Here is a 25,826-nt window from a genome sequence, read left to right as displayed (position 1 = left end):
TGCAGGTCATTCACTAGATCCCCCCTTGTTGTTCTGGGATTTTTCCTCACAGTTCTTGTGATCATTTTGACCCCACGGGCTGAGATCTTGCGTGGAGCCCCAGATCGAGGGAGATTAGTAGTGAGTGGTCTTGTAGGTCTTCCATTTTCTGATTATTGTTCCCACAGTAGATTTCTTCACACCAAGCTGCTTGCCTATTGCAGATTCAGTCTTCCCAACCTGGTGCAGGTCTACAATTCGGTTTCTGGTGTCCTCCGACAGCTCTTTCGTCTTCACCATAGTGGATTTTGGAGTGTGACTGAGGTTGTGGGTAGGTGTCTTTTATACTGTTAACGACTTCAAACAGGTGCCATTAATACAGGTAATGAGTGGGGGGAAAGAGGAGCCTCTTAAAAAAAGAAGTTACAGGTCTGTGACAGCCAGAAATCTTGCTTGTTTGTAGGTGACCAAATACTTATTTTCCACCATTATTTGCAAATAAATTCTTTAAAAGTCAGACAAAATGATTTTCTCAATTTTTTTTCACATTTTGTCTCTCATAGTTGAGGTCTACCTATGATGTCAATTACAGGCCTCTCTCATCTTTTTAAGTGGGAGAATTTGCACAATTGGTGACTGACTAAATACTTATTTTCCCCACTGTGTGTGTGTGTGTGTGTGTGTGTGTGTGTGTGTGTGTGTGTGTATATATACATATATATTAGTGCTGTCAATTCCAGGTGCCGCGATTAAAAGTCCTCACCAGGATTTTGCTCAAGCTTGCTAGATTTTCTAATTAGCAATCCAGGTAAAATTTGTGGTATTAACACAACACAGGAAGCCTGAGCAAAATCCTGGTGAGGACTTTTAATCGCGGCACCTGGAATTGACAGCACTAATATATATATATAAAAACAATGAAACTTTTGTAATAATTGAGATATCAAAAATAATTACTATTTGGGTGAAACTTCTAAATAGCTTTTGTTATTACCCTTCAATGAACCCACAGGCCCAGTTGGCATGGCAGCAGCTGCCGCTGTGGCAACAGGAAAAAAACGCAAAAGACCACATATCTTTGAGTCAAATCCATCAATACGTAAAAGACAACAGACTCGCCTGCTCAGGTAAGTATAATATATTTACACGTTGTTGCATGATTGACCTTATGATCTGATCCTCAAATTCCATGTTATTTACTAAATCTTAAAGAAAGGTATTGTCTCTAGGAAGCTGAGAGCTACACTGGATGAATATACAACAAGAGTTGGCCAGCAAGCAATTGTTCTTTGCATCTCCCCCTCTAAGCCTAATGCTGTGTTTAAAGTGTTTGGTGCTGCTCCACTTGAGAATGTGGTAAGTGTGTCTTCATTTTCCTTAATTCAATTATTTTAAATTTTCAAGTCCCAAGTTTACTATCCAGAGCTTATTTCTGTCTCAGGTCCGGAAGTACAAGAGTATGATTCTTGAGGACTTGGAAAATGCCCTAGCTGAACATGCTCCCCCTGGTGGTGGGGACCTGACCTCTGAGCTCCCTCCACTTACCATTGATGGCATTCCAGTGTCTGTGGACAAAATGACACAGGTGGGTTACAGCCAGTAGATGGCACCAAAAGGCAGATATTTGTTCCTCATTCATTAAATGGAAACTGATCTTATTCCTGAGCCAATCATTTATTGATGGAAGGTAGGGACAGATAAAAGTAATAAATTAATGGAATTGGAATAAATTAATGGAATCGAATGGAATTACCATACACAGCAGTAAAACAGAACATTTCAGTTCACTTGCATGATGTGATTTCCAGTTCTGACACTTGCTAATTATTGTATATAGGCTGCATCATTAAAGTATCAAAGCTAGTATTAAAGTATTAATGTTATTAGGTAGACATTTATGGTTTATGTTTTTATTTATTTATTTTAATTGTCTGAGTAGCTGATATCCATTATTGGTGAGAAAAGTGGGTGGGAATCGGTAAGGTTGGTACACCTTTTTTTTGGCCTTGTAGAAAATCAGACCTCGCAAGGATCAGCATGATAAGGACATTTTATTTATTCATTATATATTTTTTGCCTGTGTGCATGCATGCGTGTGTGCATGTGCAATTATCCAGCTCATCAGGGACAAGCACTAAGGCTTCTGATTGGTTCCCAGGAGGATTAAGAGCATGGGGATAAAGGGGGCAGCTGAGTGGAGTGTTTGGGTCATGTAATTGGGCCATCTGCACAGACAGCAGACATGAGCAGTGGCACAGGGGAAGACCACTCTAGGGATTCATTTATTTCCTCAGATTTCATTGACTCTGAATCAGAAAGCAGATGACCAGCAGTAGTAGCTGTAACATTCTGTAAAAAAAACATCTTGCCACAAACTACCTTTTTGATCTCACCAGTTAATCTAACAATTTGACAAATGTATATATCTGGAATGTGTGGCTCTAATTACTAAGTGGGAAGGACAGGAAGTGGTTTATTTTTTAGTGTCAGATTTAGCATGTGATGTCAGGTCTAACAGATGCTGCAGTGATGCAATATAATCCTCATCTTGTCTGTGATGTTATCAGGGAGACCAGTTAACCCAGTTAAACCCTTCTTTCTATTGTAAGTTATATTCTATCAAAGTTTTTGCTTTAGAATTTTTTTTGACTAGTACAGGATACAAAATACTTCGCAATAGGCATGAGATTTACTTACGCAACCTCTCACACTGCTAATCTTCTGGAATCCTTTATTAACTTGAAAGTGTACTTAGGCATTTTATTGAGCTCACAGTCGATATATGTGGTAGATGTTTTTCTCCACTAGCTAACACAACTAGAAAATAGTATATTATGTATATAACGTATAAGCTGTATTAAATGCAAAATAAAAAATATTGAAGAGTGTATTTTTAAATGTAAAGTTACACTTGTTGAAGTGTAGTAGTGAGTGCATGTTTGTGCGTTTTGGGGGTTCTTCACACAGTTGGACAGGTCACAAGTCTAATTGCCTGTGCATTAAAGCTATTCTTGAGTCTACTAGTTCTTCATATCACATTCCTGTACTGTACTGTATCTCCCTGATAGTAGGAGTATGAAGGGTCTGTATTGGGAGTTGTGTCCTCGATGGTTGTGTGTGCTCTGCTGATGACCCTGTGTACCAAATCCTCCAGGGATGAGCATGCTGCTCCTTTAGTGGTCCCGGCAGTCTTCACCACCCTCTAGAGCAGTGATTCTCAACTGGTGGGTCGCGACCCAAAAGTGGGTCGCGGACACGTTCTGGGTGGGTCGCGGACAGTTTGTAAAAAAATTAATATGCTACTCTTCTAATTTTGTACTCACCTTTTATCCTGAAAAAAGACAGAGAGGCACCAGTCAGACTTGCCAGGGCTCCAGATTGCGACTAAAATCGTCGCAATCGTGACCATAAATTTAAATTTGCGAGTAATATAATTATTTCACTCCCCATCAACAAATGCGGGAATCTGATCACCAGCGTGACTCGCAAAGCAGCGGAGCGCTAATCGCTAAGTGTTGAAAATGGCCAAGCGAAAAATATCGCATTTTTCAGTCTCCATCTCTGTCGGACCAGAGACCGTATCTCTGTGTCGGACCCAAAGAGGACACACTTCTTTATAACTGTACATAGTTTTAAGGTAATTTTAATGGGATCAAAAGTCACTCGTATGCATACTAGTAAAATTTGTTTCACGTTCACATATTCTTAATTCTTTCTTCAATAACTTTGACAGTATTAGCAAAAGTGCCAGAATATGAAAATTCTTATTTCTGGCAACTAAGACAAACATCTACAACTTTGTTTACGTCAGGAATAGACGTATTTTAAATAGCAGACAACATGTTATTTTAAATGTGCAACTTTCACCACTGCAGCGTCTAAGGCACCATCTACAAATTACCCTAACACGGACCAGGGGCGAGGCTAGGGTATTTTTAGTGGTGCTAGAGCACCACCGTGAGGTTGCTCGGCACCCCCTGGCTCAACACATTTTTTAAAAATTATATTATGCAAAAAACTTGCTCTGCACCTGCGCAATACTTTGGTATTGTTCCTCTGTGAGCACTGGGGGCTGGGCACCCCTAAAGACCAGATCCTAAAATCGCCCCTGACACGGACGCATGGGGCAGTCGTGAAGGCCCCAGAGCACTACATACTGTTTTTTGAAATAATTTCAATAGCTTTTAAAAGGTCCTTCATAAGACCACCAAACAAGTTGTATTACATAAAGTGCATGGTGTATGGCAACCTACAACTTTTTTTTCTTTAATGGGTCGCGACTTAATGACAATGAGAAAAAGTGGGTCCCGGGCTGAGACCAGTTGAGAACCCCTGCTCTAGAGAGCATTTTAGAACTGTGCAGAACAGTGCTCAAACCAAACTGAAATGCTTTTTAGGAGAATGCTCTTGATGGTATTGTACAGGATCCCTCCTGTATAAATTGCTAAGGATATAACCTGGTATTCCAAAGTTTTTCAGACTTCTCATTCAGTGTAAGCTTTGCTGTTACCACTTCTCATCACCAACTATGATCAGTTAAATTATCATTTTACAAGGGACACCTGTCTTTTAATGTGGATCTTGTATCACTTTTTGAACATGAACACTTTGTTCCTCTAGAGCAGATCCAAATGTTGTAGTACTGGTTGCTTTGCAGACGATTGCCAAACAATTCCTACTCATTGCCAAACTGAATTCCTACTCGGACAGCACTTGTGAGGGCCTATCGCTTAGTGCCCAAACCTTTGTAAGTTTGTGTTTTAAGAGAGGTGCCAGATGTCTGTCATCTACATAAACATATAAGTGAAATCCCAAGTTATGCTCCACACAGAAACCAATTTTCTCTTGAAATTAGTAAGGCTTTGACCATTGACATCAAGTAGGCAGGGGCTAGTCCATTTTTGGCATTTTAGGTAATCATCAAGGTTTTATATCTGATGCGTGCAGCTACTGAAAGCCAGTGAAGGGAGCGCAGCGGTGAAGTGACGTGTGAACTTGCAGAGACTGAAGGCCAGTCATGTTGCAGCATTCTGAATCAGTTGAAGAGGTCTGATCACACGTAGTTTCAGTAGTCCAGCTTTGAGATGGTGAGAGACTGCACAAGCACCTGGTTTGCTTACTCTGAAGGAAACGGTTGTATTATCTGTATGTTGCAGAGGAGATACAATGGGGAAAATAAGTATTTAGTCAATCACCAATTGTGCAAGTTCTCCCACTTAAAAAGATGAGAGAGGCCGGTAATTGACATCATAGGTAGACCTCAACTATGAGAGACAAAATGTGAAAAAAAATTGAGAAAATCATTTTGTCTGACTTTTAAAGAATTTACTTGCAAATAGGCCTGGGCGATATGTCGAGATTTTGAGAAATATCGATATATTTTCATACGAGATATAAGATGAGACAATATTGTTATATCGATATAGTCTATGTCGCGTTAGTTACACGTGTTATGGGTTGCGTACGAAACCGCTTACTTCCATACTGAATAGTCAGTGTTGTGCCAGTTCACAGCTTTTCTGAACTAGTTCAAGTTCAGTTCATACATGCTCAAAGTGAACAGTTCACGTTCAAAGTTCACAATTTTAATTATGAAATAGTTCAAAGTTCAGTTCATTTTACTTTTTTCGTGAGATATTCAAATGCTTTTTTTCACGATTTGGCTGTTGCGCAATCAAGGGGCGGACACAAATGCGAAGTAGAGAGTACAATCTCATTCGATTTTATTTCACATCTTACATTTGCAGACGACACGCGAGTGGACCGCGAATGACGTGGCATGATGAATAGAGAACTAACGCTTAATATACTAAAAGGCAGCGGAAATGACAAGGGCACAAAACTAGACCAAACAAGAGTACAACTAATTGTTACATACACCGACATGAACAAACACACGGGAAGCAAGTAACGGCCATACATGAACATGAAGACTAACAGAACATACATGTATTGCCAGGCACGATACCACGTTAGAGAACACAGAGACCAAACATGAACTGAAAACCTAAAACACTACGAACCTGAAAATGGAACAGGGACTTTAACCACACACAAACACGAAGCTAATCAAAACCACGAATCACAGATAAGGCGTGAATACGGCCGTGCACATCCAACTAGGAAATAAAGAAACGACAGTGATCCCCGAAGGTATAGTCTGGACATAGGCTATATATACACACCAACTAGGAGATAAAGAAACGACAATGATCCCCGAAGGTATAGTCTTTACATAGGCAATACAAACACACACACATTTGTAAAACTAAGACGAGCTAACACGGAACAGCTGAAACAGAGGGGCGTGACAAGAACAAGGAAAACATAAAAACGACGAGACTAGAAGGGGCGGAGCCAGACGTGACAACTACAAGCTAGAAATCACTATACGTACTATATGTGCTATGCCTACCCCGCTCTGCTGCAATTCATCACGGGTAACGTCGTGCGGAAGCCAGTATGTTATTAACTAGCCAGTATGTTAACTATTCTCAGCCGGACACTACGTTGCCCACAATGCATTGCGCACACAACGTCAAAACCATTTGTCTGGTGATACATGATTTAAGTGGCACCACTTAATCTCTCATTGCGTTTCAAAAGAGAAAACAGATGTCACTCAGTTTTCAATGGAAAACAAATTCCAACGTTCATTTACAGCAGTGGTTCTCAAACTTTTTCAATAATTCCCCACCTCAGAAGATGGGGAAATTCTATGCCCCACCACCAAAATGGCGCGCCCCACACTTTGAGAAACGCTGATTTACAGTGATGTCTACCGTTCATGACACAACGTGAACTAATTCACGTTCAAGTTATTAAAAAATGTGTTGCATTCAGTTCAACGAACACAATGAGCGTGTTCAATGAACGCATCATTCACGCACAACACTATGAATAGTGAATTTACTTGAGTTTCTTTTTTAACAACTTCCGCCCTGCCCCGCCTCTCTTCCTCGCTCAAATCATTTGGGACGTAGATTTGACTTATTACTGCCTCTTTGTTATTACCTATTTGGGTATTATTTTTGCTCCATATCGCCCAGCCTTACTTGCAAATAATGGTGGAAAATAAGTATTTGGTCAATAACAAAAGTTCATCTCAATACTTTGTTGTATATCCTCTGTTGGCAATGACAGAGGTCAAACATTTTCTGTAAGTCTTCACAAGGTTGGCACACACTGTTGCTGGTATGTTGGCCCATTCCTCCATGCAGATCTCCTCTAGAGCAGTGATGTTTTGGGGCTGTCGGAGGGCAACACGGACTTTTAACTCCCTCCAAAGGTTTTCGATGGGGTTGAGATTGGGAGACTGGCTAGGCCACTCCAGGACTTTGAAATGTTTCTTACGAAGCCACTCCTTTGTTGCCCTGGCAGTGTGCTTGGGATCATTGTCGTGCTGAAAGACCCAGCCACGTTTCATCTTCATTGCCCTTGCTGATGGAAGGAGGTTTGCACCCAAAATCTCACAATACATGGCCCCATTCATGTACACTGACCAGTCGTCCTGGTCCCTTTGCAGAGAAACAGCCCCAAAGCATGATGTTGGCACCCCCATACTTCACAGTTGGTATGGTGTTCTTTGGATGCAACTCAGCATTCACTGTCCTCCAAACATGACAAGTTGTGTTTTTACCAAATAGTTCTACTTTGGTTTCATCTGACCATATGACATTCTCCCAATACTCTTCTGGAACATCCAAATGCTCTCTAGCAAACTTCAGACGTGCCTAGATATGGACTGGCTTAAGCAGGGGGACACATCTGGCACTGCAAGATTTGAGTCCCTGGCGTCGTAGTGTGTGGCTGATGGTAGCCTTTGTAACGTTGGTCCCAGCTTTCTGCAGGTCATTCACTAGATCCCCCCTTGTGGTTCTGGGATTTTTCCTCACCGTTCTTGTGATCATTTTGACCCCACGGGCTGAGATCTTGCGTGGAGCCCCAGATCGAGGGAGATTAGTAGTGAGTGGTCTTGTAGGTCTTCCATTTTCTGATTATTGCTCCCACAGTAGATTTCTTCACACCAAGCTGCTTGCCTATTGCAGATTCAGTCTTCCCAACCTGGTGCAGGTCTACAATTCGGTTTCTGGTGTCCTCCGACAGCTCTTTCGTCTTCACCATAGTGGATTTTGGAGTGAGACTGAGGTTGTGGGCAGGTGTCTTTTATACTGTTAACGACTTCAAACAGGTGCCATTAATACAGGTAATGAGTGGGGAAAAGAGGAGCCTCTTAAAAAAGAAGTTACAGGTCTGTGACAGTCAGAAATCTTGCTTGTTTGTAGGTGACCACATACTTATTTTCCACCATTATTTGCAAATAAATTCTTTAAAAGTCAGACAAAATGATTTTCTCAATTTTTTTTCACATTTTGTCTCTCATAGTTGAGGTCTACCTATGATGTCAATTACAGGCCTCTCTCATCTTTTTAAGTGGGAGAACTTGCACAATTGGTGACTGACTAAATACGCATTTTCCCCACTGTATCTGGTCAGGTTTGAAATGTGTTGAGAAGGACAATTGGTTGTCCAAGTTACACCCAGGCTTTGAGTTTGTAATGGTGTTGACAGGGTGTTCTCAAAAGACATTTTGAGGTCGTTGTGTGGGTTTTGGGTCCCTGCAATGTACAGAAGCTCAGTTTTGCTAGGGTTGAGCTTCAAGTGGTTAGCGATCATCCATGAAGCAATATCTGCCAAGCATGCCGTCATGTGGGTGGAACTTGTATAAAAAAGGAAACGATCACACAAGTCTCAGGTAAAACGGGGGTTTTGGTGTAATAACCAAAGGTGTTCCAAAATAAAGCCGTGAAGGTTAAATGGAAAAAAAAAACCCAATAACCAGCAACATGCTGGTACACATTATAAGTAGACAAACTACCCTCAGTTGGTAAACTCACTAATGAGTATGAGGACGACATAAGCACTGCTGCTGCTGACCGAGGCGGCATAGACTGCTTGTTCCAGAGTTTTTGATAGAAAAGAGAGAGGTAATACCAGTCTGTAGTTAATTATGTTGGGGAAGGGTTAAGGAAAGAAGAAAAAATACTAAATATCTTGCGTGGGTTGGATGTGAATGACACAATTTTTCTCCATAGTATGCTGAATTCAATACACACAACATGGCGGCGCATGCACACGCAGCGGCTTCTCTCTCTCCCGAGGAATCGGCATTTGTGTTTTTGTACGTCCTTGTCGTGCATTCATGTCTCGGAACGCACATACAGCCGGGAGTTTCTGCTTGAAGCCGGCAGAAACTCATTTTTGGAATCCAACCAAGAACTCCGTGAAGTCCTGGAGCCTGCAGCTTGCTCAGGTCACGGGCACCCCCACCGACTCCCTCTGCCGCATCTCGCCCACCGGGGAAGCGCCACAAGCGGCGGGATAGGAGGCAGAGACGGGGCAAGCGTGGAGGCATCCGAGCGAGGCTAGCGGCTAGCCCACACAAACCAGCTACCCCCACCATGATTCTGGCCAACGTGCGATCGTTGGACAATAAACTGGACTACATACGCTTACTTCAGTCAGTCCGTGAAAGACTGTTGTGTTTATGTATTTACGGAAACCTGGCTCAACGACGGCGTACCGGACCACGTCGTTCAGCTTGAGCGGCTAACATGCTACCGGGCGGACCGATCTCTCGCTGCAGGCGGTAAGACCCGCGGTGGTGGAGTCTGTGTTTATATTAGCGATGCTTGGTGTCGTAACGCTGTTGTGGTCTGCAAATTCTGTTCACCGGTAGTAGACTGATGGTTATAAAGTGCCGACCGTTCTATCTACCGAGAGATTTCTCAGCCGTGCTAATCACTGCGGTCTATCTCCCTCCGAGCACCAACAACAACATCAGGAGTGAGGCACTGAATGAACTGTACCAGCACATCAGTGAACAGCAGACAGCACACCCTGATGCTTTTCTCATCCTGGCTGGAGATTTTAATCACGCAGACCCAAAGAGTGTGTTTTCTGGTCTATATAAACACACAGACTTTCCAACCCGTGGTAACAACACACTAGACCAGGTCTTCACCACACGTAGAGGAGCCTATAAAGCCTCCCCCCTTCCCCACCTTGGTGCTTCCGATCACCTCACCATTATGCTAATGTCAGCATACAGACCACTGGTTAAAGTCACCAAACCAGTTCTTAAGCAGGTACGAATGTGGCCAGATGGTTCCTCAGAGGCACTTCAGGACTGTTTCAGCACGACAGACTGGAACATGTTTAGAGAGGCTGCTACCCACAACTCCACAACAGACATTCATGAATACTCAGAAACTGTCTCGGCTTACATCACCAAATGCATTGATGATGTGACTGACCTCAAGACCATCACTGTTCATGCTAATCAGAAGCCATGGCTGACAGGAGAGGTCCACAGGCTCCTGAAGGCCAGAAATGCTGCCTTCACAGCAGGAGACAGGGAAGGCCTGAAGACAGCTAGGGCTAACCTGTCCCGTGGCATCAGGGAAGCGAAGAGGCAGTACTCCAAGAGGATATCTCTACGCTTCAGTGACAGCAGAGACACATGGAATCTTTGGCAGGGAATTCAGACCATCACAGGCTACAAACCCCCTCCACAGACCTGTGACAGCACCATCTCTCTGCTTAACGACCTGAAAGGATTCTTCGCACGGTTTGAAACACCCAACAATGCAGCTGCCCAAAGATCCATCCCTCCTCCTGGCGACCAGGGGCTGTGGCTGTCTTCGGACACCGTGTGGAGAGCTTTCAGTGGGGTCAATGCTCGGAAAGCTCCTGGGCCTGACAACATTCCCGGTCGTGTGCTGAAGAACTGCGCCTGGAAACTCGCAGAGGTATTCACGGACATCTACAACATCTCCCTGAGTCAGGCGGTGGTTCCCACCCGTTTCAAAGCCACCACCATAATCCCCATCCCTAAGAAGGCATCTCCATCCTGCTTCAATGACTACCGTCCGGTTGCACTAACCTCCATCCCCATGAAGTGCTTCGAACGTCTGGTCATGCACCACATCAGGTCTTCCCTCCCCCCCTTTCTGGACCCCTACCAGTTTGCATATCGGTCTAATCGCTCGACCGGTGATGCCATCTCCACTGCCCTACACTCAGCCCATACACACCTGGATAGAAAGGACACCTACGTCAGAATGCTGTTCCTCGACTTCAGTTCGGCATTCAATACAATCATCCCCCAACAGCTCATTCACAAACTGGACAGTCTGGGGCTGAGCACATCACTGTGCAACTGGCTGCTAGACTTCCTGACCGGAAGACCACAGGCAGTGCGGGTTGGCAGTAACACATCCAACAGCATCACAATGAACACAGGGGCTCCCCAAGGATGTGTGCTGAGCCCCCTTCTGTTCACGCTGCTGACCCACGACTGCACACCAGAGCACCCCTCCAATCTCTTCATCAAGTTTGCGGATGACACGACGGTGGTGGGTCTCATCAGTGACAACGATGAGACACACTATAGGAGCGAGGTGAGCCGCCTGGCCTCTTGGTGCGAACACAACAATCTCTCTCTGAACACCGACAAAACCAAGGAGATTGTTGTGGACTTCAGGAGAACTCGCACACAGCACACTCCCCTGTTCATCAACGATACTGCGGTGGAGAGGGTGAGCAGCACCAAGTTCCTGGGTGTGCATGTCACAGAGAACCTCTCCTGGACCACCAACTCAGCATCATTAGCCAGGAAGGCTAATCAGCGGCTCTACTTTCTCCGCAAACTAAGAAGAGCCGGTGCCCCAACCCCCATCATGAACACCTTCTACAGTGGGGCCATAGAGAGCATCCTGACCAGCTGTCTCACCGTGTGGTATGGAGCCTGCACGGCATCCTGCTGCAGGTCCCTCCAGCGCATCGTGAGCGCAGCTGAAAAGATCGTTGGTACGTCTCTCCCCTCACTTCAGGACTTATACAGCTCCCACCTCAGACGGAAAGCCCTCCGCCTGGCGGGAGATCCAACACACCCACTACACAGCTTCTTCAGCCTGCTGCCATCAGGGAGGAGACTGCGGAGTCTCAGGGCTAAAACCACCAGATTGAAGGACAGCCACATACACCAGGCGGTGAGGATGCTGAACTCTCTCCCAACTCTACCCCCCCTCCCCCTCCTAACCCCAGCACACACTCATACAGCATCCTGACCAACACAGCACTGAAACTGTACTTACAAGGACTGTTATGCACATACACATCTCATACATGCACTACCACCCACATTGCACATTGCACTTCTTACCCTCTTGTGAACTGCACTAAACCTTTCAACTACCAGCCATAACTATTATATTGTACAATGGCTCATTCTTTACACTGGTAGTTATTCCCTCTTAATCCCCCATCACTACCCTTGTATTGTACTATTGCACTAAAGTCCCATTTCATGTCTTTTGTCATGTTTACTCTGTACAGTTATCGTTGCACAGTATTGTATCACTCGTATTATTGATAATTTTATTTTTTACTTCAGTATACATTAGTGTTGTTTTTTGTGCTGAAAATTGGAAGGAGAGTAACGTAATTTCGATTCTCTGTATGTCCTGTACATATGCAGAATTGACAATAAAAACTACTTGACTTGAATTTACTGATATGATTAGAATTTTGAAAGGAGGGATTTATATGAGGTGAGATCTGAATCTAGGTGACTTTTTTTCTACCACCTCTCTGCAGTTCTTAGTTCTTTCCTGATGCTGCGTAGCACTTCCATTCCCCAGGAGGTGAATGGGACAGATGACATAAGCCTGGGAGAGAGAGGACACACAAGATTCATTGACTAAGAGAGCATAGCCTGGGAGAGAGAGGACACACAAGATTCATTGACTAAGAGAGCATAGAGCAGGGGTCACCAACCGTTTTGAAACTGGGAGCTACTTCTTGGAGACCAATTATTGCGTAGGGCTACCAGATGAATTCGCATCAATCGGGGGGGGGTGTGCGAGTGTCAATTGCTAAGCGGGAAGACCGCTAGCAACCGCGGACAATCTATAATAGTAGCAAAAACATAAACGATGCAGCGCTTTGGTGCATGGCACTATAGTGAGCTATTTTTAAAACAAGCCCGCGGGCGACTCGTGACGTCCTCGCGGGCGACATGGTCGACATGACACGTTGGTGACCCCTGGCATAGAGTGAAACGTTACACTCTGTTAATGCTCTGAAAGTGATGTTGACATTTTGAAAAGTAATGGAGATTCAAAAGGAATTAAACATCAGTAAGATTAAAACTGAAAAGTTCACATCTGTTAATAACCCGAGCTACATACCTAGCATAGCGAAGTAATCTTTTTGGACACGGTAACAAAGCAGCACGAATATCTTCAAAGATTATAGTCATAACCAAATTGTATATTCGGCAAATGAAATTACTCTGTCAAAAATGGCAAGAATAAATACATTTTTGGTGTTCGGCTGAATAAGTGAAAAGGCTGAATAATTTAGACTGAGCAGTGACGCCATAGATGTGAACCAGAGTGGATGTCTCTATGCTTACTTGGGACTTCTAAAGGTGCCTCAGTATTTTGAAAAAATTGGCCACTATCAGCAAGTTTCAGAAAGCATTTGACAGGTGAACTCTTTTCTCTCTTTCTATAGATTCCACTGATGCATTACATTGTAAATTGATTGTTTGAACTTGGAGAGACTGCTCATGGTTTTTGTCTCTCAGCTGCTGAACATAAATTAAGGTTGCACTGGTTCATTTCCTCTCCCCAGGCTCAGCTGCGTGCTTTTATTCCTGAGATGCTGAAGTACTCAACAGGCCGGGGGAAGCCTGGCTGGGGTAAGGAGAGCTGCAAGCCTATCTGGTGGCCAGAGGACATTCCCTGGGCTAATGTGCGAAGTGATGTACGCACAGAGGACCAGAAACAGCGGGTATGGCCACTATAATATAAGTCCAAAGTCAGAGTGGGTTAAAACTCTCTCTGACTCTGAACTGCTACATCCTATTATTAGGATGCAGAAATTCTTCTAGAATTTATTTATTTATTTTTTTGGAAGGTCAAAAATGTAACATTACGATCTGTAGTTTGTCACAGGAGAGTTATGCCTCTCTGGTAAAAATGGCTGCCACTAGAAATGATATGACACAAATATTACATCATAGCATCTAATTTGTGAGTGTGCACCTTTGAAAACAGGTGTCATGGACACAGGCTCTGAGGACAATTGTTAAGAACTGCTACAAGCAGCATGGGAGAGAGGATCTACTCTATGCCTTTGAGGACCAGCAGGTCAACTCTCAACAAGTTGCTGCAGCAGCTACACATAGCATTGCACACCTTGTGCCCTCACAAACGGTGGTGCAGACGATCAGTAATCCTGATGGAACTGTCTCGCTTATACAGGTGAGCTCATTGAGGCTTGGACTGTTAAGTTTCCCTTTCAGAACACTTACTTTCTTTAGTGGCATTTGTAGAAGTATCTGGACTTCAGTGCAATGGATTAACATGGCCTACTACTCCCTATTTCACCCTATTTATCCCATATTTTGTAACCAATTCCCATCTGTTAGTGAATTCTCCCACATCACACAATAGCTGCCAATTGCGGAAAGTGACAACTGTCAGTGAGCTTTTTCGAAGCCAAAAGCAGCCATCTTTTGAGCTGCGGCTTATGTAACGTCAAGCGATGGTAACACACTTGGAGGATAGTAATATCTGTCCCCATCTGATGCATGAGCTCAAAGACACCCATGATTGGATAATTTTTGTAACTGACAGGGGAGAGAGAAAGTATGCAAATGTCCATTGCATCTCTTGTAATAAATATGTTTCTTTCCTCATGAAACATGCTCAAATATAGTGATAATAAAAACAGCAGTAATTACCATGATTTTGAGACCCCTTGCACATGGTGATTTCAACAGATAGGCTTTAGTTGCTCAGTTGGTCAGCTAGGCAGTTCAGTAAAAACAAGAATCTTTTGTTAATTCTTTCATTAAAGTTCAGCTCAAAGCGCTTTACAGTATATATGTACAACATTTGCTGGGATACTTTAAAGTGAAATAACACATAGAATGAGAAGTTAACAAACAGTAAGTGAGCAATGAAAGGAACAAAATGAATTATGCTATTATCATAGTTTAAGTGAGAGATCGATATGATCATGAGCCAGTTTTTGAATCTTGAAGCATCTGGAATTGTCAGGCCTAATTGATGCTGTGGTGCAGTGGAAATAAAGTGGGCTCAGTGCCTTTATTACTGTGTGCCTTTTATGCCTCTTGGGCTGTATTAAAAGGAACATGCACCAAAGGTGCTGGAATCCTGGTGCTTTAATACAGATTTTGTGTGTGTGTGTGTGTGTGTGTGTGTGTGTGTGTGTGTGTGTGTGTGTGTGTGTGTGTGAGAGAGAGAGAGAGAGAGAGAGAGAGAGAGAGAGAGAGAGAGAGAGAGAGAGAGAGAGAGAGAGAGAGAGAGAGAGAGAGAGAGAGAGAGAGAGAGAGAGAGAGAGAGAGAGAGTGTTTACATGTAATGGACATCTATCAGTAAATGTTGATCCATTCCACTTTTTAAAATTATTTTCTTTTTAAAAGCAAATGTAAACAATAGTAGGTAATTTATGTTCTTGTGTACTTCCCTTACTATCTTATTTTGTACACAATTTATGAGCATACAAAGGAGATAGAACTAAGATATGTTACAAGGGAGACAGTACTTTTTAGTTAGTACTTGCCGTACTAACATGTTTTAATTATTACAATCTTTGGAGTGTCTTTGGACTGTTTTTATTACATTATATTTTATTACATTATGCTAAAAACAGTCCAATGTAGTACAGTACACAATATAGGTGTAGTGGATTACTTCTCCAATTCTCTTTACTCTAATTCCTAGTCCCTCTATATTTAATGCTAAATTTGATCAACCTTTCAGCATCACATTTATTATTTTTTACCTAACAGGTGGGCACTGGAGCAACTGTCGCCACACTAACTGATGCATCAGAATTGCCAGGAACTGTTACTGTTGCCCAGGTCAATTATTCTACAGTTACAGATGGGGAGGTAAGAAGAGGAAAAACAACAGATACTGTGCATTAAATGTTTTAGGGGCATATGCATATCCTCTCTCACTTGCACTTCTGGTGACAATGTACAATGTTTTTGTTTTCTCTTGCTTTCAGGTTGAGCAGAACTGGGCAACACTGCAGGGAGGTGAGATGACTATCCAGACCACACAGGCTTCAGAGGCCACTCAAGCAGTGGCTTCCTTAGCAGAGGCTGCTGTTGCTGCTTCCCAGGAGATACAGCCAGGAGCAACCGTTACCATGGCGCTCAACAGGTACACAAGGGATGGATTGTAAATTGTGAGGGGGGGAAAAGAGGGCTTTGTAAAATATGAAACAACCTTAGTCCCTAGCACAGTCCTATTCTCAAGTGTATTTCTTTAGAGACCTGTTACATGGGATCACCTGGCTCATTTACATCTTGTTTATCACAGGTAAGCAGTAATAGAGAACAGACAGCAGCACTACAACTGGAACATTCTGTTCCTATTCCCCCTCCCCCAACCTAATTAGGTTGAGGATCTATTATCCTCTATGCTTTGGGCACACAAGAGTTAATGCGCTGAAGACAGTACTGGTCAGAAGGGATGGTTGGAGCAAAGATCCATCCAGTAGAGGGCAGTATGCACTGACTAGTGTTGACACATAAAGGATCTATTGATTTGTTTTGTAAAGCTTATCTACTAGTCACAAAGAGCAAGGAGAAAACCATTTGGACATTAGGAAAAATACATCTGAATGAACTGACTTAAGGAACTTGTTATTAATAATAATAATAGAATAATAATAATAATAGTGTTTGTATCAGCGTTGTGTGTGTGTGTGTGTGTGTGTGTGTGTGTGTGTGTGTGTGTGTGTGTGTGTGTGTGTGTATTAACAGTGAGGCAGCAGCCCATGCAGTTGCCACGTTGGCAGAGGCCACTCTTCAGGGAGGTGGGCAGATCGTTCTGGCAGGAGAGACGGCAGCTGCAGTGGGAGCTCTGACTGGAGTGCAAGATGCCAATGGTATAAACTTCATCATATTTTACCTTCTTGTACACAGTGCTTTGCACAACATTTGGGGTAGTGGGTCAGGTAAATGTGTGTGTTTTTAACACTTTTATTGAAATATAAAAAAGTTAATATAACACAATTGCACACTCACAGTGTTCTAGGACTGCCATTTTGATACTAAATAAAAGTTGGCTGTTGTCATGGAAAATATCAGACAACATGACAGAATAATAAACTATTGGTGCAGTGGCTTATTCTTACATCAGTAAAAGAGTAACTGTATTTACACTGTAAATATGGTTATAATGCTTATTACCATTTTAAACAAATTAGATGTTTCCCTATCTATAATAGCTATTGGAATTGTTGTCTTAACAATTTAATGGATATAGTTACACATCAATGTTCTTCCCTGTGTTATATACCAGTGTTTAGTACTCGAAGTGACAATAATATTCTTGCAACATGTATGTGAATACATCATCACAAATAATAGACTTATTAGAGAAATCTCTTGGCCTTCTATAGCTATAATAAGTTGCCATACAGATGCTGTAATAATAGTAAGGTGTGCAAGCAATGCAGCATACAGTTCATTACCATTTGGTGTCAAGATCAGTATTTATGTATGTAGAATATGTTTTATAATGTCATACAAGAGTAGAGAGAGTAGATGTGCAGACCAGCCAAGCTGGTCTGTAATAATCCATTTGATGTTCCTAGGACAGATGGTGTGCATGTGTGACCTGTATTACCCGCTCCAGCCTCCACACTTCTCACTAATCCATGCTTTGCCACAACTGTGAAGTAGTCTTTACATACTCTGTTGCATCTTTGTTCCGAAGGTGTGGTTTACACGTTTGATGAAGGACTGATACCTGTACCATATACATCTTAAAGAAAGTACATTCATTAAGTTTATTAGTACTCAGACCTTTTGCATATTATAACTTATTGTAATGGTTTTCTTGCATAATAGACAGTAATTACTATACCTACTAGTTATTGCTAGCCTACTGGAGTCCTGGTGCTCCCCACCCCCTACCAATCCATTGTGACCACAGGTGGCTGGCTGGTCCCTATGGGCCCTCTTAGAGGGCTTTGATCCTCTCCATTATCAGTGCATAGTCTAATCACAAGACCAGCTGTCAGCTAGCTTGAGCAAAGCAACCCTGGGAACACTTGCACATACTCACACAGAGTTTAAAAGAATGGGGTGATTGTGAAAAAGACAGCATTTGTTAATCATTACATTTAAATAATGAACTATCTACATTGGATTAATGAAAATACTTCAAATAAGAGAATATCCCCAAAGCTGACTTAAAAATTAAGCAAATGAAAAGATGCACAATTTTTTAAGCCCAAGCAGAACATGCTTCAGATCTCTTTGTGTAAACGGGATCTTTAAAAAGGCAGAACATTTAGAATGATTATTGTTTGGATTGAAGGCATTGTGTCATAGTAATAAGGGGTGCTTTGGCACAAATTTAACCATGGTATGCATTTGGTGAAACACAGTAAAGACTGGATTTGCACAATTTTTACAATGTAAATTATCTTGTTTTTTATGTTTTTGATACCATAGTTTTGAAAGGGAGAGAGTGCAGTCAAAGGCAGACACTTTCCAGGCAGTCTGAGTTTATTGACCTGTTCAATCAGTAAAATGGGCAGCTTTGAAGTGGTCTGCCTAAGGTGCCTGGGACTAATTTGTTTTACTTAGTGCCTTCTACTCTGCCCCTCAGCAGTCCTCAATGTCATGGTGATTGAGGGGGAAAATGGAAGTGTTTCACATTATAATGATGCTTCACATAAACCATTGAAATCATTTAGGCACATTATTCAGGCACATTATACAAACCAGTGTAGTTCTAGGTGTATTGTAGCAACCCAATTGAAACTGAGTACAGTTAAATACTGAGCAACAACGTTATGTCAAAACAAATTTAATAATAATAATAATAATAATAATAATTTTATTTATGAGCGCCTTTCAGGATACTCAAGGACACTTTACATGGTGTACATAACTTAAGACATGGCACATGTTAAGTGAATTAAATCAATAAAATAATCAATAAATATCAGTGTTTTAAACATTAATTTTAATCAACCAAGGTCAATGAAGTTATTGAGAGGGTATCTCAAAAGCAAAACAAGGAAATCTAAAGAAAACTGTCTCAAAGAAGACAATTCATATTAGTTAGATGGGGGAGAGGTACGGGCTGGGCGTGGATGTTGCCTCATTGTTTCACACTGCAGTGCAGCACAGTAGCCCTGCCCATTTCCTTGTGTATTGCATCACCTCTCTGCTTACTGCACTGGCTCTCAACATGAACTGCAACATAATCACTCACTCACAGACACATACACAAACTCCCTTTCCTGTAATGGTCTCAGATGACCAGCCAACTGAAGGCCATTTGTCTATTTATTGAATATACTGCACAAACCTGCTCTATGTTCTCAAGTTCTGCAACTGTTCATGATACAATAAAAATGGTGTTTTTTGTTTGTTGTTTTTTTATTATTTCTTTTTGTCAAGTAAATTGTCAAAGTGAAAAGTTAACTTGACAGATCCATAACTGGACATTTTTAATATCTTTCAATAAATATGTCCAGTTCTATGGCAATTGTGTTTTAATAAATCATATCATTTTATAGGACATATTTTATTTAGTATTGTTTCAGTGTTAATAATGTTGCATGTTTATATATAAACTGTTTATTTATTATTTCTGTTGAACAGAGAGACTTATATAGATATTTATTGTCAGTGTATATGATCTGATTATTATCAGTGTATATTATCTGATTATCCTTTTCAAGAATACTCATGTATGTCACATGCAAAATTGGCAAGCTTTTAATTTGATTGCAGAAATGAATATTTTACAAAAGGAGATTTTAATGAGTATTTTATATTAAAACTATACAAGAATTATATCACAGGTCTCAACAGGGTCTTTATGCCTAAGATGCCTTCCCCCATTTTGTCTCTTTACTTGCAAACATTAATTTGATTGGTGGACTGGGATAGAGTAGTAGTATTCTTATTTTAAGAATAATATTGTAATCATTGTCATATTTCTAAGTAGACTATAGCCATTCTTGTAATCACGGACGTAATTTTGGGGGGGGACGGGGGGGACATGTCCCCCCCACTTTTTCAAAAGCCGGCTTTGGTCCCCCCCCCCAGTTTTTACGGTTAAAACCAAATATTTAAATAGCGACGAATCTATGTCCCCCCCACTTTTGAAATCAAAATTATGTCCATGCTTGTAATTAGTTAAACATTAGAATAATTAAGCTTAATAATAATAATAATAATAATACAGATTTTTATTTAAAAATATTAAATATTTAGTTGTTGTGTAATTGTGCTAGGACAGAATGTTTAATCCAAAGTGACTTGCCATTTGATCCATGCAGGAGCGGAACACTCATTTATTTTTAACTCGTATTATTTCCCTTTTCCCCCTCCTCAGGTTTAGTCCAGATTCCAGTCAGCATGTATCAAACTGTAGTTACCAGTTTGGCCCAAGGAAGTCGCCCTGTTCAGGTTGCCATGGCTCCTGTTGCAACACGTATTGACAACACTGTAACATTGGATGGACAGGCTGTGGAAGTTGTGACATTAGAGCAGTGACACAAGATGTGGTGTAGAAAGTTGTGCTCTTCAATAAAATGAAGAGACCACTGAGCAGTCTTCATATGTGCATAGTGAAAAATTTATATTTTTAACACCTGAAGTTATTTTGTTGTTTACTTTGTAAAGATGATTTTCATTTTAGTAGTGTGATGAATATGTTGCCTGTGATGTTGATTTTTTTTTTCTATTTTCTAGTAATCAAAAATAAATGGACCAAATTCAGTGTATTCAGCAGTACCTGAATAACAGCATGTTTTTCTCTGCATTTTTAATATTGATCTCTTAATATTGATATCTCTTAATTATTTTTAAGTTGTATTTTCTACCATACACGTCTAGATTTGCATACACCGTATTTGTGCCATGTTCAGGCTTTCTTGTTTGTTTACAAGGTTACAAATTCTGTGGTCTTCTTGCTTCGTGATAGAACTGATCTAGGTCACCAGAAACAAGCCTACATTTTCAGAAAGCATATTACTTACATATTACAGTTATGGCTGAATGTATCCCAGATTAATCTCTAATCTAAAAAGTACTGCTGTGTCTCTGAACTATAATTTACTGGGCCATTTTGATTGAATTCTGAATTCTTGAAATAATATATGGGATCTAAATCTGTGAAATAAGTTTAAAGTTCGGATTTAAATAATTTACCAAGTATTTAGAATGTATACTAAATAGCAAAAATAAACCTTTTACAGTCATTGTATTCTGTAAAGAATCTACTGATGCTCTTTGTATATGTTTATAATACCAGCAGATTTTACATCATATATATTGCAGTTGGCACTGTTTGAGTTCTCATGAATTTATTGAAACAAATGAGCATAATGCACTGCAGTTTTTAAGCTATATATTGGCGATTTAAAGACATCAATAGCTTTTTTGCTAAGTGGACAGTGTGTAATTAAAAAGCTTTAAATATGATTTTCCAAAAACATACTGTTGAAAGCAAAAACATGTTTGTAGCTGAGAAAAACTAAATTTCTGGTATTAACCTGATGCTAACATGCAGAATATCTTTAAATCTTTCGCAGTCTGTAATATCTTGGAATTAAAATGGCTACTGTTCACAAATTGTAGGTTATAATTTTTTTCATTTTTGTTTTGACATTGCTTCTTTATATTATAGGGAATTTTCTTCTGGCTAAAGCTAAATGTAGTACCTTTTACCAAGACGGGCAAAGTGCAGTAACACAGTTCCCTTTCTATAACTATCAAAGCAATCATCCATAGTTCCTTCAATCTCAGTCCAACACACGTCTATGCATACATTGTTTAAGTAATGACAGCTCCTATAACATAGCCAGTCATGACTCTTCCTACCATGTTAAAGCCTTTAATATAGGGCAATATATTACATCACATTCAGATTTTATATATTCAGTTGCTAATTATTTGATAACCATCTTAAGAATTGTGAGTCTCATTTGCTCTGTTAAGTAAATATCAAAGAATAGCCTTCTATTTTGTTCAAACAACTTATCCTATACTAAATTATACAAGACCCTTATTCTCATTTAAATCCACTTATAGAAAACACCATGCACGTGGAATATATTTTGTTTAAAAAAAAAGACCCACCTTCAAGATATCGCTAAGGTCCAAGACATGCTCTGTACTGCTGATAGTGAGAAACTTGTGCATGCATTTTTCATATTAAGGCTATATTATTGTAACGCTGTTTTATCTGTCCTCCCAATGAGCTCTATTTCACACCTACAGTGAGTTCAGAATGCTGCCACAAGGGTCCTGAGGAGAAAGAGATCAAATTACACCTGCACTCCACTCACTGCACTGGTTAACAATCAGTTTTAGAATAGATTTTAAGGTTCTGGTGATTGGCCATGTTCCACTTTATCTTAGTGAAATGATTGTTAATTATGTTCCAGTAAGGTTTCTCAGGTCTTCAAACAGCAATCTGGTGAATTCCTAAAACCTGGTTAAAGATTTGAGAGGGTGCTTTCAGCCACTATGGCCCAAAGCTTTGGAACTCTCTTCTTGAGGACCTCAGAGACATTTAATCCCTGTACAGCTTTAAGAAGAGCTTCAAAACCTTCCTGTTTAGATCTGCATTTATTTAAGGAACATCGATGATTAATTATTTTGTCATTTTATTATTTTATCACATTATTTAGTTTTTTCTATTATTTTAATAAGTATTTGTCATTTTATTTTATTACCTTATTTTATTGTTTGTTTTCTTCTATTTATTCTGTAAAGCACTTTGAGTTGCATGTATGTATGAAAGGTGCTATACAAATGAAGATTATTTTTATTATCACAAAGAATCAAAATGCAGTTCAGTTCAGGAAAATGTTTTGCTATAGGTCTTGCTTCCCCTAGGTTATAATTGCTATATTGTAAGGGTTATTCTTGGTATGAAAGGTGCTAAAGATTATAATAATGATCACAAAGAATCAAAATGCTGTTCAGGACAATTTGTTGTTATAGGTTTTGTTTCCCCAAGGTTATAATTCCTATATAGTAATGGCTTGTTCTTGGTGCCTCATACTTCATATCAACAGAAATATCCAGTTATCCAACAGCATATATTGGATAACTTGTGTAAAGCTGACATTCCTTTGCAGTGGTAAAATAGCATAAAATGGCTAATTATTATTATTTTTTGCTATTTATTACATTGATGGCTATAGACATATTTTTACATTAGATAATAAACATTTTGTTCATATGTCCTTGCCTTTAACATATGTAATTACTTCAAAACACTGAATGTTTTTCAGTCTCACATATGTAAGAAGGCTGCCATTAGCACTGAAATACTGGAGTGGCTTGTGCTGCTGTGTCATTAGGGGAATGTAGGTCAGGGATATTGATTGTATTAATGCCTGGAGACACTAAGCCGATTTTTTTCATGAGACTGTGGGTGGGTGAGTGCCTCATAACCTGAAAAGACATTAAAATGGCAGTTGTTTACTATTAATAAAAACAAGGAACCTGCTTTTATTTACAGTTTGTCACATATTAAATATAAAAAAAGCTTTTTGCTTTCCTTTTTCATCACCACACTCATGACTTATCATATCTGCTTATTTTGACTAGATCATTTAAAGCAAGACTCCTACTCCACAGGAAGTCATTCCTCCAATGTGGAGCTGTACAGACCTCTGGAGCATTGCTTTAATCTCTACTAATCGTTTGTTAATAATACATACTCCATCCTTCCATCCGTTCCACAAGTACAACCATGCACACAGATTGTTCTCCATACAGCTCTTGTGCATTAGCTAAGGCCTTGCAGATTATCTTCTCTTTTAGCCCCGTGTAAAGGTCCAAGAAGTGGTGTTTGATCCAATGCATTTTGTGGGTCAGTTTATGCCCAAAACAAATTAACTTTGACAATGAATTAACAAGAATTGTGAAGCACATTTTTTTTCCAGACTGCTGCTGATTCCATAGCACTTGTCACTGGCATTTCAACAATGGGAAGGTAGCCATTCATTCAGGACCCAAATGAACCATAATATTAGACTTTTTTAGATCTTCTAGGCAAAGCCCTGCATTTTCAAAGATTTGCTACAGCATTAACAACCCATTCTCATTCCCAACTCACCATATAGTGAAGCTTGAGTAGAACCTTTTGGTATCAGTATATATATAACAAAGGTGCACTTTCCAAGGCACATTATCAGGCCCGTTGATATAAAGTTAATTTCGTTAACTTTAATTTAGCTTTAGTTTTAATATTGTGCTTGTCTTGCATTCATTCATGTAGGTTTAGTGTCCTCCACCTGGCAACCCACCCACATGAGCTTCAAGTCTGGGGAGGAGGTTGTAAGGGCAAACAATGCTTTCCACTATTTTTAAATTGGACTGCAGTGTCCATTTTAAACGATTTTAAGGGCTTAATATTACATATTGGTCCTTTAGTCAAATGTATTTAATGGCCTCAGTGATATTGGTTTGATGAATATTGAGTGTTTATGATTTACTTTTTCAGTTACATTTTTAACATTTAAAAAACATTTACATGAAATGTCTGTTCTCAAAGTAAATTGGAACTTTATATAAACCTTTGCCCCACTACATATTTCATATCAACCCAGTCACACTTGTATTTGTGACATAAATGGCAGAGATTTGATTGAGTGCTTGACAGTCACATATATATTATGTGACAGTATAAAGAATGAGAAATAATCATACAAATCCACACATATCAGAAAATATTGCTTTCCTCATTTTGCGCTAGTACCAGAGTTGAATATCACCTATTTACATGTTTTCTGGAAAATAAGGTATTTTTTCTTATTTCATTATTTTATTCACTAATAAAACAAATATGTATAAAGACTAGAGAAATGTCTTCTTTGTTATCTCCCTTTGGCTTTAACCCAGTAGTCATGTCATAATGCTGGTGACAAAAACAACATTTTCTTGTCAGGGTTAGCTAGGATGCCAATTATGGAAAATGCTTAGGGGACATAATAAAATGTGTTTCTTGTGTGTTAAAATGACAACCTATGATACACTCCAATTCTGTGCCACAATTTCTGGCTTTGGACTAGTGCTAAAACAAAATCCTGCGGGCACATGCCTGTGTTGTTTAATGCTTTATTGATTATATATACTATATTTTGCTAAAAGTATTCACTCACCTTCCTAATGACATCCCATTCCTAATCCATAGGGTTCAATATGACATTGGTCTACCTTTTGCAGCTAGAACAGCTTCAACTCTTCTTGGAAGGCTGTCCACAATGTTTAGGAGTGTGTTTATGTGTATTCCAGAAGCGCGTTTGTGAGAGAAGTCCTGGCTCTCAGTCTCCATTCTAATTCATCCCAAAGGTGTTCTATCGGGTTGAGGTCAGGACTGGCCAGTCAAGTTCATCCACAGCAGACTGTCATCCATGTCTTTATGGACCTTGCTTTGTGCACTGGTGCAGTCACGTTGGAAGAGGAAGGGACCAACTCCAAACTGTTCCCACAAAGTTGGGAGCATGGAATTGTCTAAAATGTCTTGGTATGCTGAAGCATTCAGAGTTCCTTTCATTGGAACTAAGGGGCCAAGCCCAGCTCCTGAAAAACAACCCCACACCATAATCCCCTTCAAACAAACTTTACACATGGCACAATGCAGTCAGCCAAGTACTGTTCACAAACCTAGACTCATCAATCAGTTTGCCAGTAGGGGTGCAGGAAAAAATCGATTCGAGCTAGAATCGTGTTTCTAACATTGAACGAT

General features: G+C 40.4%; 1 protein-coding gene across 3 annotated transcripts in view; it reads left to right on the top strand.

Moving 5' to 3' along the window:
- Window positions 1–21,694, top strand: part of nrf1 (nuclear respiratory factor 1) — a 53,244-nt gene extending 31,550 nt beyond the window's left edge. The window contains exons 3-11 of one of the 3 annotated variants that reach the window (XM_077006600.1): window positions 992–1,106; window positions 1,209–1,335; window positions 1,421–1,564; window positions 13,681–13,839; window positions 14,106–14,312; window positions 15,869–15,970; window positions 16,090–16,247; window positions 16,853–16,977; window positions 20,454–21,694. In XM_077006600.1, coding sequence (XP_076862715.1) covers window positions 992–1,106; window positions 1,209–1,335; window positions 1,421–1,564; window positions 13,681–13,839; window positions 14,106–14,312; window positions 15,869–15,970; window positions 16,090–16,247; window positions 16,853–16,977; window positions 20,454–20,614 — 1,298 coding nt within the window. In that variant the 3' untranslated portion in view covers window positions 20,615–21,694. Of the gene's footprint in view, window positions 1–991; window positions 1,107–1,208; window positions 1,336–1,420; window positions 1,565–8,393; window positions 12,033–13,680; window positions 13,840–14,105; window positions 14,313–15,868; window positions 15,971–16,089; window positions 16,248–16,356; window positions 16,407–16,852; window positions 16,978–20,453 lie in introns of those variants that run through there. The other 2 variants (XM_077006599.1, XM_077006598.1) reach the window with 2 other exon arrangements.
- The last annotated feature ends 4,132 nt before the right edge of the window (window positions 21,695–25,826 follow it).

This window comes from Brachyhypopomus gauderio, chromosome 5, assembly GCF_052324685.1.
Source record: "Brachyhypopomus gauderio isolate BG-103 chromosome 5, BGAUD_0.2, whole genome shotgun sequence".
Classification (NCBI taxonomy): domain Eukaryota; kingdom Metazoa; phylum Chordata; class Actinopteri; order Gymnotiformes; family Hypopomidae; genus Brachyhypopomus; species Brachyhypopomus gauderio.
This window is presented reverse-complemented; position numbering and strand designations above follow the sequence as displayed.